This window comes from Dreissena polymorpha, chromosome 10, assembly GCF_020536995.1.
Source record: "Dreissena polymorpha isolate Duluth1 chromosome 10, UMN_Dpol_1.0, whole genome shotgun sequence".
Taxonomy (NCBI): Eukaryota; Metazoa; Mollusca; class Bivalvia; order Myida; family Dreissenidae; genus Dreissena; species Dreissena polymorpha.
This window is the reverse complement of record NC_068364.1, coordinates 34658068-34677426: the sequence shown is the minus strand read 5'-3', so window position 1 is coordinate 34677426 and position 19359 is coordinate 34658068. Positions and strand designations below refer to the sequence as shown.

The 19359-nt window shown below is 34.0% G+C and overlaps 1 protein-coding gene across 1 annotated transcript in view; it reads right to left on the bottom strand.

Annotated features, from left to right (window-relative positions):
* Window positions 1-15890, bottom strand: part of LOC127849036 (endothelin-converting enzyme homolog) — a 56180-nt gene extending 40290 nt beyond the window's left edge. Inside the window, exons 1-3 of the mRNA XM_052381761.1 lie at window positions 15758-15890; window positions 7614-7726; window positions 5391-5539 (exon numbers count right to left, since the gene is read on the bottom strand). Of these exons, the coding sequence (XP_052237721.1) occupies window positions 5391-5539; window positions 7614-7717 (253 nt within the window). The 5' untranslated portion in view covers window positions 7718-7726; window positions 15758-15890. The remainder of the gene's footprint in view (window positions 1-5390; window positions 5540-7613; window positions 7727-15757) is intronic.
* Between the last annotated feature and the right edge of the window lie 3469 nt (window positions 15891-19359).

Below are 19359 nucleotides of genomic sequence, written 5' to 3'. Positions count from 1 at the left end.
GGATGGTTTATGTAGCATTGTCAGGTCTGCTGGGATGTTTTACGTAGAATTGTCAGGTCTGATGGGATGTTTTACATAGAATTGTCAGGTCTGATGGGATGTTTTACGTAGATTTGTCAGGTCTGATGGGATGGTTAATGTAGCATTGTCAGGTCTGATGGGATGTTTTACGTAGAATTGTAAGGTCTGATGGGATGTTTTACGTAGAATTGTCAGGTTTGATGGGATGTTTTACGTAGAATTGTCAGGTCTGATGGGAAGTTTTACGTAGAATTGTCAGGTCTGATGGGATGGTTTACTTAGAATTGTCAGGTCTGATGGGATGGTTTACGTAGAATTGTCAGGTCTGATGGGATGGTTTACGTAGAATTGTCAGGTCTGATGGGATGGTTTATGTAGAATTGTCAGGTCTGATGGGATGTTTTATGTAGAATTGTCAGGCCTGATGGGATGGTTAACGTAGAATTGCCAGGTCTGATGGGATGGTTTACGTAGAATTGTCAGGTCTGATGGGATGGTTTACGTAGAATTGTCAGGTCTGATGGGATGTTTTACGTAGAATTGTCAGGTCTGATGGGATGTTTTACGTAGAATTGTAAGGTCTGATGGAATGGTTTATGTAGAATTGTCAGGTCTGATGGGAGACTTTACATAGAATTGTCAGGTCTGATGGGATGGTTCATGTAGAATTGTCAGGTCTGATGGGATGTTTTACGTATAATTGTCAGGTCTGATGGGATGGTTTACGTAGAATTGTCAGGTCTGATGGGATGGTTCACGTAGAATTGTCAGGTCTGATGGGATGGTTTACGTAGAATTGTCAGGTCTGATGGGATGGTTTACGTAGAATTGTCAGGTCTGATGGGATGGTTTACGTAGAATTGTCAGGTCTGATGGGATGGTTTACGTAGAATTGTCAGGTCTGATGGGATGGTTTACGTAGATTGGTCAGATCTGATGGGATGTTTTACGTAGAATTGTCAGGTCCGATGGGATGGTTTACGTAGAATTGTCAGGTCTGATGGGATGGTTTACGTAGAATTGTCAGGTCTGATGGGATGATTTACGTAGAATTGCTGATGGGATGTTTTACGTAGAATTGTCAGGTCTGCTGGAAATGTTTTGCAAAACTGCTGGCGTGATAAGGGAGATTTCACTATGATTGTTATGTTGTGTACATGAATGTAGTCTTTCCATTGCTACAAAAATGATAAACATTTAATCAACATTGTTGAAAGATTTAATGTTAATAAATATTATTTCTTTTAATTTAAAAAAATAAATTTTAATAGCATCTATGTCACAAAATCCAACTCAATAAAACTTATATTTGCCCATAAAACACATAAAATGTTAATGCTTCCATGAAAAAAACATCTTTATGTCCTGTTGTAGTTTATCTGTAACGTGTCAAATATGATAAAGATTGTAATTTGTGTGTTGCCAGTAAATAAATGTTAATGTCAAGCAATCAAAGTTAGATAATAATTAAAATAAACTTACCTTTTAACATAAGAAATTATAACTCAAAATAATAGCCAACTTAAGAAAATATTTATCTTTTAATCACACTCTTATTTAACAAAACTGCACAAACCAGAATATGCTTAAACATGTATTGCTTTTAGGTATTTCAAAATCTAGCCACATTGTTTTCATTGTTTTCTTAAAAACATAACAATAGTAAAGCATTAAACTTAGCTTAAATCCGGGAGATAATTGCACAAGAAACGTTACACTTTCCAAACTTTAAACCAAATACCTGTGAACAGGATTTTAAAAGAAGTTATCCAAACCAAAATAAGGTAAATAAATACATTTTCTGTTTTGTATACACTATACACAAGCAATTCAACCATGACATTTACCACAAATCCTAAGTGGAGAATTTGTGAATGCAATAACCAAACTACTTCCCTATGTTGTAAATGTCAATAGGGCTATCTTGTTTTCTACTCTACATAGATGGTTGTATACATGTACATACCGTTAGTATGATAATTGTAATTTAATGGGGTTTAACACTACATATGAATGATATAAATAAGCATGAAATGATAACTGGATAATTTTCTACTGTAAATAATATAAAAAATAATTTAGGTTGGATAAAGTAATCAAAAGATTCAGAACCATATAAATGTAAAATGTATGATACATTTTTATACAAGGGCCTTTTTAAAAGTGTTTAATAATACAATATTGTAAATTGTAATTGTGTGTGTGTGTGTTTTTATGCTTAATATCCAAACATTTGCAGTTTAAGTTTTAGTTATTGCTATTAAATGTAAACAGCATTAATGACTTTTTAATTTATGAGAGACAATTGTCTACTGTCAATAATACACCAGTAATTTGGGTTGGATAAAGTAAACAAAGGCAAATTGGAGCACAATTTGGTTCAGACATATATACGTGTTAAATATATGATACAATACAAGAGCCTTTACAGTTTAATAATAAAATCTTGTCAATTAAGATTGGGTGTGAGTGTGTGATTTGATACTTAATATCCAATCATGTGCAGTTTAAGTTTTAATTATTGTTGTTAATTGTTAACTTTGCATTTATGACTTTTTAATTTATGAGAAAATTAATTAATACAGACTTAAAGACATACTTGAATGTGTAGTGTATCATATTTTCACATTGATGTTAAACACGGTCAAACATACTTCATCTTATCAATCAGTAAATAAATAAAAATTATTGCAATACATGTAGCTGAAGTAATCATTTTGATCTTGACCAATTTAATACAAAGATACTGCATGCAATATTTTGAATTAAGTGTTCAGAAAAAGCATAATGAACTAATAAAAACAAGGCTGTCTGAAAAAATTGTACTATCCTTCATACATTTTATGCTTGTTTTTAGGCTTTTCGACTTTTGTTTTACAGGGGCTGTTAGAAAAACTGTTATTCTCCTTAATAAATGGTTAATCCCATTAAAAACTATTATTCCCTTTAAATAATGGTTCATCCCCTAAAAACCCATTATTCCCCTTAAAAACAGATAATCCTCTTAAAACAGTTATTCCACGTAAAAACTGTTATCTCTTAACTAATCCATTATTATGCCTAGCGTCTAGAAAAAAGGCCTTGGCAAACAGCGTAGACCCAGATGAGACGCCGCATGATGCGGCGTCTCATCAGGGTCTGCACTGTTTGCTTAAAGGAATTTCTGTAAGATATATTCTAAATATAGAAATAAATATACTAGACATCCCTAATTTTGGAAATAAATTGATCCATTAGAAGGATGGGAGAGTCCACTATGCATAAATGGGCTAATCAGGTGTTTACCCAAATTGCTATGAGCATATACTTGCACCCAGTGAAGAAATGTTGCCCCAACATGTGCATGGCAAGATGTAATTCAGCTAACAATAAACTTTGTAAAAGAATAATGCTTTATTGTATACTTTTAAGAAATTTACAGAAACAAACCAACACTATTTTTGATAATCAGATCTAAAAATTATTCAAAAATGAGTCACAGTTTAGAGATAACATGATAATGAAAAACTTTATGGAACTGCTTTTGCAAACCTCAAACAAACAATCAGCATATTCTGTGTTTTTCAATCTGTGTTTTATTTAAATGTGTTAAAATTAATAAAATGAACTTTTTATTCTTCTACCAGTAATGTTTTTATAAGGTTTAGAGATTAATTGGTTTTGCAAATTTAAATTCATTTCTTGATATTCGGATCATGCAGATAAAATGTTGGATATTGAAAGATGAAGATACTCTTGATGCGGTTTTGAGGGGGAAAATCCACAAGGGTTAGATTCCGCTCAGTGAAATGTTGGCTTATTTTTTTTTACAGTGGCTTTGGATTGAGAAAAATAGCATGGAAAGCCATGATATTGAAAATAAATAATAATAGTTTGTTTTTTTATATTAAAATATAACAATATTACAATTGTTTATCAGTGACATACAATGTTACACTGATATTTTGTAATATCATGTGCTACTTAAGTTTCTTCTTACGACCACATGGATACTGTTTTGTTCATTAACCATTTCTTGGCTATTTTGGGGAAATTTTGGATTAAGTATCAGGAAAAGATTTTTTGGAATTGGGGAAACAACTCAATGGAAAATAAAACAAAACAAGATGTGTTTGTGAAACACAATGTCCCCCTATATGATGTTTGACATTGTAGGATGACCTTGACCTTGTGAAGGATGACCTTGACCTTGACCTTTCACCACTCAAAATGTGCAGCTCCATGAGATACACATGCATGCCAAATATCAAGTTGCTATCTTCAATATTGCAAAAGTATTCATAAAATAAGCGATTTGGGCCACATATATTTGACCTCTGACCTTGAAGGATGACCTTGACCTTGACCTTTCACCACTCAAAATGAGCAGCTTCATGAGATGCACATGCATGCCAAATATCAAGTTGCTATCTTCAATATTGCAAAAGTATTCATAAAATGAGCGATTTTGGCCACATATAATTGACCTCTGACCTTGAAGGATGACCTTGACCTTGACCTTTCACCACCCAAAATGTGCAGCTCCATGAGATACACATGCATGCCAAATATCAAGTTGCTATCTTCAATATTGCAAAAGTATTCATAAAATGAGCGATTTTGGCCACATATATTTGACCTCTGACCTTGAAGGATGACCTTGACCTTGACCTTTCACCACTCAAAATGTGCAGCTTCATGAGATACACATGCATGCCAAATATGAAGTTGCTATCTTCAATATAGCAAAAGTTATTGCAAAATGTTAAAGTTGGCGCAAACAGACAGACCAACAGACCAACAGACAGACCAACAGACAGGGCAAAAACAATATGTCCCCCACTACTATAGTGGGGGACATAAAAATCAATGTGGCTATAAGAAACGATGTGGAAACTAATTGTAAGGATGATAACTTTTCAAACAGCAAAGAAGGATAATTTAAGCTATTAATCAAAAGTCTAGAAACTTGAATTCATTTGATCATGGTATGATGGTGATTTTCACAAACTTTTGAGAAAAATGGAATAAAATTATTGAGAAAAAAAACAACATGGTTTACCATATGATGGACAAACGATTAATTCTAGTAATGAAATGGGAAGGTAAAGGTTTAAGAGGAGGGCAGCAGGGGATTGGTTGATACAGAATTGGGGCACTGTTCTGGGAAAACAGGGCTTAATGCAGTCTGCAAGGGCTAGCTAGTGACAATAGAATTGTTCTTATAAAGGAAGTCTCTTCTAAACAACAATTGGATCTAAGCGGAAAGAGTCGTCCCTGATTAGCGCATGCGGACTGCACAGGCTAATCTGAGACGACACATTAATATGCATTAAGGCCTGTTTTTCCAGAATGAGGCAAAAATTAAGATGTTAGTCAAAAGTTCATACCTTTAGCAGGACAAAAGACTACATCTGAAGATACAGAGTCATCATCATCAAGGTAATCTTCAGCATGGATGTTGGCCCCACCATTGGAACTGTCCACTTCAAATTCTGCGTCACACACGGAGCTGTGGGTTCTGTCTAGTGTGTAATACCTGCAGCAGGAAGAGAATATGAACCCCACTAATATAACTATGATACTTTCTCGGGAAAGGGGGCTTAACGCATGAAAAATCAGTATACAAAAATTCCGCTTTTATGGAATTTTTAGTGAAAAGGAAGTTGTTTTTTTTAAAGAAAATTTAGTTTAAAATATTATAACCAGTAGTCAGAAAATGTAGTTATTTATTAGCCTGCTTGGTCTGTTCATGCTTATCTGGGACAACACTTAACCCTTTGCATGCTGGGAAATTTGTCGTCTGCTAAAATGTTGTCTGCTGAATTTCTAAAATTAGAATTTTCTTTGATTTTTTTTCAAAGAATACTATCAGAATAGCAAACAGTTTGGATCCAGATGAGACGCCACGTTCTGTGGCGTCTCATCTGGATCCAAACTGTTTGCAAAGGCCTTCAAAATTCGGTTCCCGCACTAAAAGAGTTAAAGCTCATGCATAAAGCCAAGTTATCATAGAGCAAGGCTCATATGAGTACCACTTATATATCGTCGCTGTCGTTCTCAAACCTCGTAGCTCCAAAATTTTCAAATTTTTTTTTTTTTGTCTTTTCCGAATATATGAAGTCTGGCGCGTGTTTTGTGCTATATCTCGTAGCTCTACGCCAATCAGAGCCCTTGAAAAAGCCACATGACGAAATGTTGTAGAATGATTGTTGGCTTTTTTCCTGGCGAAAAGTCGTAGCGACGCCATTTCACCTATAAATACGTCGTTTCGTTTGGAAAAAATTGACAAAAACGTTTTTATAAAAAAAATTATTTGCAACTATGAGGTTTCCTATCAGGACAAATTGTCGTACCTCATAAAAATGACAAAACTGTGGTGACAAAATATCATAGCTACCATGTCTGACTGTCAGTATGACTTATCAGTATGACTTACGCGTCTATGGCTTATACCGTATTTTGCAGCTTCATTTGTTTGGTATTTTTACAGAATTTCAATTTCTGAAACATCGTTATAAAAAAATGAGACGGTTTTTTCTCTCTCATGAAAAGTTGGCATTTTGTAGCTACGAGGTTTGAGAACGACAGCGACGATATACATACAAAATGTAAGCACTGTCTTTTTTATTCTTCTGAAGAAGGGGTCATTAAAAGATCATCCCTTAGAAAAATATTGCACAGTTTTCAGTTTTCCACTATAATGCTCAAACTTTTGGGTTTTCAAAAAATACTTCCTCCAAATTATGGACAAAGGTGAAACAAGATTTTATAAAAACTTTGTTAGTAAGAGAGTGGACAAGCTGAATTTAACAGTTTTCGTGCAAATAAAGTACAATAACTCTGAAGTTCCAGCTGCAAAATGACTGGTTATTGAACAGAGCCTCTATTTTTAATCACTTCCAGAATGTTTGTTGAAGATTCAATGACAACAGTAAGACTTAGAACGTGGAAATGCCAAATTTGGTACTGTTTGTATAAATAAAGGGCAAGAAATCTGAAGTGCATGATGCAAAATGGATGTTAACTTGGCCTCCGTTTAAAATATTTCAACAAATTTTGGTGAAGTTTCTATAAAAACTGTACAACTTAGAAAGAAGAAAGCCACCCCATCCATCTTAAAAAGGTAATACGTGCCTTATAGATGTGCATTTACACATCTTCAACTAATCAATATGGAATTAAGTCCATGTAGTTCTTGCACTTCTATCAAGGAAAAATAGAGAATTATCACTCAATAAATTTATAATTGTCATCATCCTCTTATGAATTATTTTAGAAACATTACAAATTGCCAATATATAATGTAGATTACAAAACAACAAAAACAATATAGCGGCACTTTGTGAAAAATGGTATTTAATGCATGTGCGTAGTGTCGTCCCAGATTAGCCTGTGCAGTCCGCACAGGCTAATAAGGGACAACACTTACCGCCTTAACTGGATTTTTGCTAAGAAGAGACTCTCTGTAAACAAAAAATATCATAAAAGCAGAAAGTGTTGTCCCTGATTAGCCTGTGCACAGGCTAATCTGGGATGACACTTTACGCACATGCATTGAACCCCTTTTTCACAGAGCACAGCCCAATTATTTTTTGACATTCAACTCATACCTGTGATCGTTGGCTGCCACACGACTATTAAATGAACAGAGAGGCTTTACTGCTTCTTTGTCCACAAGGTCCAAGGGCTGCCAGTCACCAAGCTTGGGCTTCATTGCAGACAGCTAAAAAATCAAGGACAAGCCTAAATGATGCTTGTTCTGGGGAGACTGGGCAGAAAGCAGGTGTGTTTGGGCTTTGTTTGTTGTAACTTATTTTTAAAAATTGCTCACTGGAAACGAAAATGAAATGTGTGGTGATTTTGCATATAACAGTATAAATAAAATGAAATTTTAACTGCTCCCAGCCAGCAGGCTCCACAAAGTTGACCAAAATCCACAGCGTTAAGTATTGTCATCTACACTTAAGCAACCTAAAAGCTTGGTCAATTGGTGATGTTATATACGAGACATTTGCATATTGCAGTAAAAACTAATTTGAAACCTGCAGCTTATTGTATAAATCTGGATAACTTTAGCCAATCCAAAATATAACATTTTTTCAGAAAAGATGACCGAGGTCAAATACTTTGGCTAAATCTTTTTCAAAACTTAACCAAACAGTGAAACTGTTTTGATATATATCTATTATGCAATCGCTAGCCAAATAAGATATCTTAAAAACAATTTATGCAATCAGCTTCCAGAGATTACATAATGATTTTAATAGCATCCCGGACAACTGTTACCACGGACAATCGTTCCTATGCTTATTTTGCATAGAAGGAATTATTTGTAGGAAGGATTTTCGGGATACCATTTTACAAAACTAATCCTACATGATTTGAATATTTATACTTTCATGGAGGATATGTCATTCACTTTTAAAATATGTAGAATAATCCTGTTTAATACACGTGATCCTTGAATGTATTGCCATTTTCCACCATTACTATTTAAACAGATATAGAGGGCAAAAATATGTTCAAAGAAGACAAGGTACTTATTGACAATAAATATTAATATTTTTCTTTAATGTCAGTTAAGTGAAAAAAAAGCAAAATAAGGCCTGTTTGCATGAACTAAGAGCCAAATAAAAAATTTGAACTAATGACCATTTCTTTAATTACCAAAGTTTTAGAGCTTGTAGCTGCATGAAGACTACTGCTTATGACTCATGTGGTAATAAGTAGAACGTTGTAATAATAATGTTATCAAAATTCAAAGTTGAAAAGAAGGCTTAAAATAATCATGAAAATAATTTTTAGCACATCATAATAAAAATTGCATAAGCACAACTTCCAATCATCATCATCATCATCATTATCGTCATCATCATCATCATCATCTTCATCATCATCCTCTTCATCATCATCATCATCAGATTGACAGACAGAGTAGACAGACAGCCGAATGGTCAGACAGTTACATACATTATGATTTCGTTTCAACGTGTTTTCATTTTGTGAAGATGATGCAACAAATGTTAATTGTTTATGTAAGCTAATGAACTGCGTACGCATAAAAAATACATTTATAAAAATTATCAAACAAATTACAGTGTATTTTTTTCACCATTTTGGGAATGGGGCCATATCACTTTGGATTGGGAAAATTTGCAGCGTTTTGACTAAAACTGGGAAATTTTAGACATTGGTGTTGCTGTTTTGCTAAAATAAAATGCTTCAACATTGAGAATACAAGTGTTTTGAGTAATATATTTACTAAGGTTGAACTTACATGGATGGGAGTTGAACAAAATATTAAGATCTTAACCAAAAATTTTTTTTAAAAAATTGGGAAACTTTTCATTGGGAATTTTTAGCTCCCATTTGGGACAAATATATACTTTTTTCCTTTGGGAATGGGGCCGATTACGGGACCCGATTTGGAATGAAAAAACACACTGAATTAGATTCTTGGCCAAAACCTCAATCTTCCACAGTCCAACATTCTACTGTAAAATAATTTATATTTGTTGGTGAGAAAGATTAAAAAAGAGAATAATTGGTGGACACATAAATTTTGTGCACTTCTGATTTGGGTAAAAAAAACAACACAAGAACAGAACAAAATTAGCTCCGGTCAATGTGCATACTTCAGGGCCCTCTCTTGCCGCCAGGGGATGCCACCCACAGCCGTCTAGAGGGGGAATTTTCGCGTTGATTACCTTTATGAGGGATTTTTTGTACTTAGTCTCTCATTACTTCATTTTTTTTGTACATGTTTGCACTATAATATTTTAATGTGATTTACATAGATATACATTTAATCAAAGGTTAGTAGCACGATACCAGCAGGCAACATAGGTATAAAAGTTTAAAAAAAAAAAAAAAAAAAATTATTTTTGGAGGGGGCAATTTTTAGCTTTAATAGTGGAAAAAAAGTATACTTTTTTCATGGGGGAAGCCGCCGATATTCGGCAGTAAAAAGTGCAAAACGAGGGCCCTGTACTTGGCTGTGATAAATCAGGGTGGCGAGAAGAAAATAAACACAAACACCCATAATATTATACAAATTAATATTTTTACATGTCTGTAATGAAAGTGCAGAAACTATTTCAGTAAGGTGTTGATCACACGTAGTCATCTTTTTATTGCATTTATTGTCTCTGAAAAGCACAATACACTCACTGGACATCAAGGTTGTTAACAAATAGTGCTAATACTTACTATTCTACCTAAATGAAGTTAAATTGTATTGATACAGCATTACTACGTAAGTGTTTCACAGGAAATGTCATGCGTAAGCAGTGCCTTTTTTCCTGTTTTTGTGAAGCGGCCTTCAGACGCCCCCATTTTGTGAAAAACTAGGTTGCAAACTGATCAAAATTGTGAAAAAAATAGTCACAAACTGTCTAAAGTTGTGAAAATTTGAGTCGCGCACTTCTTGAAATTGTGAAAATTTTAGTTGCAAATTTCCCAAAATTGTGAAAAATGGCCATTCTCATAGAGGGAAAAAAGCCCTGGTAAGCTATGTACACAGTGTAATGTCCTTTCCTTTGTGTAGTATCTGTATTTATTTTATGCTTTCCGGTGATTAACAGAGAAATATCAATGAAATAAAACTGGTATTTCACTGTTTTAAACAGTGAAAAGTAACAGTGAAAAATATCGATATTTTTCACTGTTTTACTGTGAAATGACGTCATTTTTTCGACAAAATGTCATAATAAATCCAGCGAAATTATCCAGTTTAACTATTTAACAATGTAAGTTAACGGTGAAAAACGCATAAAATAACAAGAGCTGTCAACATAGGATGACATATGCCCCCTATAAACGCTTTGATAGAAGTTATGAGTATTTTTCAAAACCTTAACGCAGATTTCAAAACCTAAACGCAGACCCTAAGTTCAAGGTCAAGGTCACAGGGTAATTTTTTTTGCGCGCATGGAAAGGCCTTGTCCATATACATATGCATACCAAATATGAAGGTTATATCTCAAGGGACATAGAAGTTATGAGCATTTTTCGAAACCCAAATGGCGTAAACGCAGATTTCGAAACCTAAACGCGGACCCTAAGATTACGGTCAAGGTCACAGGGGTAAAAATTTGTGTGCGTATGGAAAGGCCTTGTCCATATACACATGCATACCAAATATGAAGGTTATATCTCATGGGACATAAAAGTTATGAGCATTTTTCAAAACCTAAATGCAGATTTCGAAACCTAAACGCGGACCCTAAGTTCAAGGTCAAGGTCACAGGGGTAAAAATGTTTGTGGGTATGGAAAGGCCTTGTTCATATACACATGCATACCAAATATGAAGGTTATATCTCAAGGGACATAGAAGTTATGAGCATTTTTCGAAACCTAAACGCAGATTTCGAAACCTAAATGCGGACCCATAATTTTAAGGTGAAGGTTACAGGGGTGAAAATTTTGTGCGTATGGAAAGGCCTTGTCCATATACACATGCATACCAAATATGAAGGTTATATCTCAAGGGACATACAAGTTATGAGCATTTTTCGAAATCTAAACGCAGATTTCGAACCTAAGCGCGGACCCTAATTTCAAGGTGAAGGTCAAAGGGGTGAAAAATTTTGTGCGTATGGAAAGGCCTTGTCCATATACACATGCATACCAAATATGAAGGTTATATCTCAAGAGACATAGAAGTTATTAGAATTTTTCAAAAAAGTGTGACGGACAGATGGACAGCCAGATGGACAGACGGAGTGGGATCACTATATGCCCACCTTCGGGGGCATAAAAAGTAAAATTGTTGGATTCGATGGAATATTGATTTTAATTCACTCGTGATCATACAAAATACATATTTTACATTATCACTCGTGAAATAAAATCGATAATCCATTGAATCCAACAAATATCCTCTATTTATCTGGATTGCAAAACATATGAAGGATGTGGAATACATTGGATATGAATATATATATAATGCCTATGGTAATAAGGTCTTATACAATTGAAACATTAATGGCATAATTATTTGTTGGTTTCTTAACTTATATTAGTGGATTGTTCTACCCACAAAATCAACGAAAAATTTATGTCCCACAAATAGTATTGATTTAACAGTATTTGGTTTATTTAGGAAACTAAATCCTTACCTTGAGAGTTCAGTTTTTCGTTGTCGAAAAAAATCCAGTAAATATTATAGAATATTAATGCAACCACAGCAATCTTTGCCACTTGTTTAACATGACATACACAATTTCAGGCAAATTTATTCACTAAAGTTAAAAGTAAAGATCATGAACAGTTAATTATTCATGAACTTTTCTTTATGACATCAGACAAAACAGTAAATTAATATTTCTTACTATTGTATTGGAAAATCAATTGAAACTCTAATGTAACTTGTTAAATAAAGACATTCTTTCTTTGTTAAATTTCACAAAATTTTCCGTCACAACAAACCTAATAGATGAGCCAACATCATGTTATAAAATAGTTTTAGACCTTATATTCAGATAACATTTAGTTTCACTTTAGTGGTTTTAGTGGATTTGAAAGATTCAAAGGCCTTTAGAATAGGAGGCTCATTGTAAAAGGGATAGGAAAATCTGTTGACTCACTTTGAACTTGTAACATGTTGCATGTGAATATATGAAAATAGGTATTGATAATGACCCTGTCAGGACAAAAAAAATAAATTATGCTTTCCCTGGTGATGCATTGCAGCAATTATATAACTCTATAACTTGTTAAAGCAATATAGTTAGTAAATAGATGAATGTTTGCTTACTTGCTTGCTTTCTTACTTATATGAGATCTTCAACAAGGTATATGAATTAGTTTGAAGTTAAAATATCTCAGCCATAATTATTCACTACATATATTAACATGAAAAGTGGTCTTCTAATACACCGACAAGCATTAAAGCATTAACCCACCATCAATGTTGATTTATATGGGTTTGAATAATGTATTAATGAACATGAAATAGGCGATAATGGCATAATGGTGCATAATTCATTATTTAAAAACAACACATGGGGGAAGACAATGAGCAATATTGGCCAAGTTTAATAAATAAAAGCAATGTGTCACTGAATGATTGTACAAATGAATGTATACTGGAACCTTAAACACACATTTTTTGCTTGACCTTCTAATCAACAGCTGCAGCCATGTAATCAACAGGATCACTTGCAGAATTTTATTATTGAGAATGTAACGGACAGTTTATTGATATTTCACATATATTTATAACATTTAACAGAGTAAAAGGCGAATAAGTATAGTATAGTGCTCCTTTTGTTTTGGCCATCTTTGGCTTTATTTATTCTATAAAGAGATATTTTGTAGGATTTGAGAAATTGTCTCCTTTCTTAGTGATGCTATTGAAATTAAATTACAGAAAACCAACGTTTCAAATTTGATGCAACTGAACTTTTTTTCTTTACATTTTCATTAACCACTGACCAGTGATTCAATTGTTACTGATTCAAATATACCTCTGAACAAAGATTAATATTAAAATTTATTTCACTCATTTTTTTTCTATATAGTACATGCTGTGTTTAGCACAAGTTAATTTAATGCTACGGTATTGATTCCAGTGATTTTTTAAATACGCAATTTTATGTGAAATTGTGACAAAAAGTGCATGAAATTCCAAAAAGTGTCAGAATATATTTTCATTAAAAATATAACTTGATATAGAAAAATATATAAATAGACTAGAATAAAACTAGTGATTTGCATGTATTTAAATACATTAAACATACAAACAGTTGACAGATGTCTTTCAATCATTAATGCAACCATTAAAACATTGATGAAATTTAACAAGAGTTCATATTTTTAAATACATTAACTTTTTTGGGTATGTATCTTATTTAATAAATTGCAAACAAAGTATTCTTTTAGATATTTTGAATACACCCATACACTGCACATTTTTCTTTGACCTGTGTGATCTTGACCTCTGACTAAAGAAGAAAGGTGTTATACACAAAATATTTTCTTTCAATGGTTTACACTTGTGCCATATTATTACCTGTGCATCAATACATGGCCAAGTTTTGGTTGAAACTGGAATTTCAACCTATTTTATGGCCAAATTTGAACTTGAAATATAAGTGTGATCTTGATCTTTGAGGTAGAAAAACAGGTGTTACACACACACACATGATCTTATAATGCATGACATTTGCTCCAATTTATTTAAAAATCCATTAATATTTTGGGCAGTTATGGCCGAGACAGAATGTTTTACACATATCTTCAATGCATTTTCTTCATTCTTCTTAGGACGGCACAAAATCACTGATTAATAAGGTTTTCAAACGCATAAGGAAAAAAAACTTTTGAACGATGGGAAACAAATCTGGGAGTGGATTGATACACAAGTCTAACTTGCGAAAACATTATTTAGGCAACGTTTTCACAAATGTGTGCATGAAAAGTTATAAAATGTATTTTTCATTGCAATGACGAGTTTCATGTGTACCAAGGTTGCCTTTTTTGCTTAAGGCTGTTCATTAATCATCAAAAATATAAGTCAATTCATAATACATGTGATAAGATTAAGAGCTTGTTTCAATAAAATATCAAGTACATTATCATTTGGATTTTACAGACATCACTGACTATGGCAAGCGAAATGCACATTAATTCCCTAAACCACGGTTTAACTATATAGTTAAGAGACTTTGAACCCGGGTTCAAAGTGCCGTTTGCACATTAATTCCTTAAACCCGGGTTCAATACTTTGAACCGCGGTTTAAAGTGTGTCTAAAAATAGATACAAATCTGTTATCTGAGACAATCAATCAGCGGAGCTGTAACCACAATTAGAAGGTAAATGCCGCGACTTCATTGGTCATCTCTTAACTATAGGGTTAAGAGACTTTGAACTGCGGTTCAAAGTCTTAAATTGCGGTTAAGAGGCGCGGTATCCACATTAATTATTTAACAGTTAATGATATAGTTAAGAAACTTTGAACCCGAGTTCAACGTGCCGTTTGCACATTAATTCCTCTCTTAACTATAGGGTTAAGAGACTTTGAACTGCGGTTCAAAGTCTTAAACTGGGGTTAAGACGCGCGGCATGCACATTAATTATTTAACAGTTAACTAAAGGGTTAAGAGACATTGAACCCGAGTTCAAAGTGCCCTTTGCACATTTATTCCTTAAACCCGAGTCAAAGAGTTTGAAGCTCTGTTCAAAGTGTGTCTCTTATCTACATCATTCAGAGACAACCAATCAGCGGAGCTTAAACCACAATTAGAAGGCAAATGTCAAGATTTCATTGGTCGTTTCTTAACTATATAGTTAAGAGGTTCAAAGTCTTGAACCCAAGTTTAAGGAATTAATGGGCAAACGGCACCTTGAACCCGGGTTCAAAGCCTCTTAACTATATAGTTAACTGTTAAACCGTGGTTTAAGGAATTAATGTGCATTTCGCTTGCCATAACTGACACTTAAATAAAAATGTGTGATAGAACTTTAACTGAATGATTTAATGAATGCTGATGTAAAAAGTGAATGCGTGTGTAGTTTTCTTCTTCTTTTTTTTTAAACTATCAAATAGATCGCGGAGCTAATGAGAAGGATTTAGAGTGTTATGCTTTGGACCAGTTGATTTATCTGAATATCATTCTAATCTTTAAAAATCTGATTTTCAAATTAAAAGAAAAAAGTTAAAACAACAGCGCCGCTCAATTAGTAGTTCTGATACTTGATGTAACGTATTTATCCACTATTTAAATTACCAACAGCTCCAATAAGCTTACCCATTTCCTGAAAACAAACACCGTTGCTTCATAAAAACAATTCGTTCTAAAATACTGAAGTCATAAATAATGGCGTAAATGAAGTAAAGGGAGAAAATTTCGCCATGTTGCTTGCAGACGCGTTAGAGTTGACTCCCTTGTGTAATTGCGCTCCAAAACAGATCACTGTAATTGTTGGTGTATTTAAAGCAGATACGTCACAAATTTCGAAAAAAAGATAAACATATTCAAATCCATTCTTTAAAAAAGTTTTTATCATTCAACAGAATTTCCTAAAATAACATTTGTTGATAAAATATCACATTTGCAAAGAAATTATGAGACATAAGCATACAGTATTTAGTGCAGCTTTAACCTATATAATAATTGTCATGACGCCTTATCAGTGATCGCTCCGCCCACTTAATCACGTGGCTCAGCGGGAAGAAAACCTAGACAAGCTAACACCAAAATGGCTTCTTTGCCTATAGACTGCATATAGATTTACGCGATATTCCGGATGATTTTATGGACTTGTTTAACACCATATTACACTTGTAAAGGGGTTGATGCCATTTAGTTATTCTGAAAATGCAAAAAATATACGATTAAAGAGAACATCAGCTATTTATAACGGGTAAATCGGTACATTTAACACGCTCTCAAAAGCTTGCGCGCTTACCGAAATCGAACCCGTTATTACGTGTAATGGTGGTATTTGCAATAAATTAACACTTCACCGGTATTTACCCGTGTTATTAACAAAATTATTACCGAAACATTCCCCCCTACCCGTGTATTTGACACGAAATAGCGCTTTACAACTGGGAATTCGGTGAAGTTTTACGCGCTTTCTGACGCCGGGTGGGTACCTCAATCCCACATGTTATTGCGTATAAAAGTGATATTAATCATATAAAACATTGCTTATGGGACATTTATCAATCACTATAATTTAAAGCGCAAAAACAACACAGTAAGTTTGGACATTGTCTGATATAAAATTAGCGTTGTATGAAATTGAATACGGTCAGGCTATTATAAATTAATAAGGCTACCAATAACAGACGCTCGCGCAGGTACCGACTTCCCCGAAGTTACCGCATTTATTGGTTAACTAATATCAGTAATAATAACTCTTTTACAATAGCATTTATCGATACGTCTTTATTAAAATAATAAAAAAATGGTTTTCACTTGTTTCTGACACACAGAAACGCGATTTTTAACGGGGATTTCGTAAAGTTACACGAATTGGGTACCAAACTTCTCAATTATTTTACATGCACACGTGACATAATACATACTTAATAATGCTTAGTTATTGCTTATATGACATTTCAAGTTTGTGAAATAAATTAATGTTCTATAAAGGGGATCTCGGTAATTCTTGAAGCTTCCACTCGCTCTTGTCAAGACCGCATTGCCGCGTTGGAAATGGTATAAATTTAATTCATCTAACTTATCTTTCGGGATACCAAATGTCAGAGTTGCATTAACCCTTTTTACACCGTTTTTGCCATATTTCATTTCCGTTTTTTAATCCGAACAAAATAAACGAAACTCGTTTAAAAAATGAGATCTAGGCATTCGAGCTCCTAGTGTGGATTAAAAGCGTTTATTGGTGACACCACATGAGTGCAAATGTGTAGATACCGTTAATAAGATAATATATCGCATGTCACCTTCAAATAACATGTATGATGTCAATTAAGTGCATTACTATCAGAGTAATAAAACACAGCATGAATAAGGCTTCATGCTGGGTTTTATTTCTCTTTAAGTAATGCAGATGAACCTCGCTTCTGACCTAGTAACTGATAAAACTATTTTTTTTAAGTGAAATATTATGTGATAATCAGATCGATAACATAAACTATTTAAATCTGCTAGTATATCCGATAAAAATATATTATAATTGTCTTTGACAGTGTTGACGTTCAGTTGTTCGTGGTGACGACCGCATGTATTTATACATCTCTTACACTGCTCAAGATCTCTTTTCGGCTTTGGAAACGATATAAATTAAATGTCACCAACTAATCTTTCAGGATATCGATTGTCCGAGTTACATAATCCCCATTGACACCGTTTAACCATTTTTAATCGTTTTTTTAAAGAGGAAAACAAAAGAAACTCGTTGGAATAAAAGTGAACCTAAACATGTAGCTTGTCTAGAAAATGGCGGACAGGTCGTTGCTAACGAGTGCGCCCGATTAATCGATCGCTGATTGGTGGATCAATTCTAGTGGGCGGAGCGATCATAGATAATGCGTCATGTCAATTATGTAACCAATCAAAGACGTATAATTTATAGGTCTTTGAACCAATGTATTGCTCTATCAAATCAAATTATTTCACACGACTAAGAGAATATGCCTCACAGATTTCATAATTTAAACTATATACAGCAACACTTAAAGGAATTTACAAAGTGACGCAACTGTCTGGTAAACGATCTGAATAATATTTATTGGCAATGGGGGAAACCAGCAGACACTAGTTAGATTTTAAATCGTTTTGCAAAACTTCTGAAAAATATAGACATATTTTATGTATATCTTTCATATATCTCGGCTGCGAGACGTTGACGCTTCACGCGCACACATATCGCAGGCTATACAGGCATTTGAACGCAAATGCCACAGAAAACTGCTCCGCATTTCTTACTTGGTACTCAAGACCAATGAGTATGTCTGTAACAACACCTGTTTGCCCACAAGAACCCTTTCTAGCGATGTATAGCAAACGACGAAAGATGGCTTGGTTTGGACACGTCACTAGGCACGAATCACTGTGCAAGACATTGCTACGGGGTGCGCTAGAGGGAAGAGAACGTCGAGTACGGCAGAAGAAAGCTTGATGGGCAATGTGAAAGAATTAATAATTTTATTTGTGCACATAACATAATACTATAATCCATATGAACAGTTATTAACAATTCAGAAATATCACAGATAGTCACCACCATAGATAATAATACATATATATATGTTTGTTAACGTCATCATACACGTATTTCACACCAGCGACAACGAGATGGTCATTTCGAAAGAAAGCGTTTTTGTCATTATCTAGGCACTCTTTGAAAAAATCGTAAAGTTTCAATCGCGATTTCATCACATACTCGGGCAAGTCTTCGCGAACTCGAATTCGTACTTCTTCCCCAGCTTTCCTTTTGGACCTAAATTTTGCCATGATTCTATCTCTTATCTTCATATTTGCACACTTTATTAGTACTGGTCGTGTTGCCGATTTAGTTGGAAGACGGCATGCACAGTCAAAAGAGTTCTCATTTTCTGACAGACCCAGCTGACTATTAATAGCGTCAAGTAGTTTTGCTTCGGTTTGTGCCTGGGTTTCGTTTCCATTGTCTTCAAGATTGAATACTTTCAAGTTTTGCTTCTTGACGTATCGCTCGAGATTCTCATGTCTTTTTGACGACGCCGTTAGACGGCCTTCCATTGTGTTTAGCTTTTCTGTTAGACTGCTGACTTGTACTGTTAATTCTTCGTTTTGCTTTTTAAGGTGTTTATTGTCCTTTTCTAGGTTTTTTACTGCGATGTCAAGGGAATCAAACTAATTATTTAGTAGTTTAACGTTTTTATATATTTCAATCAACA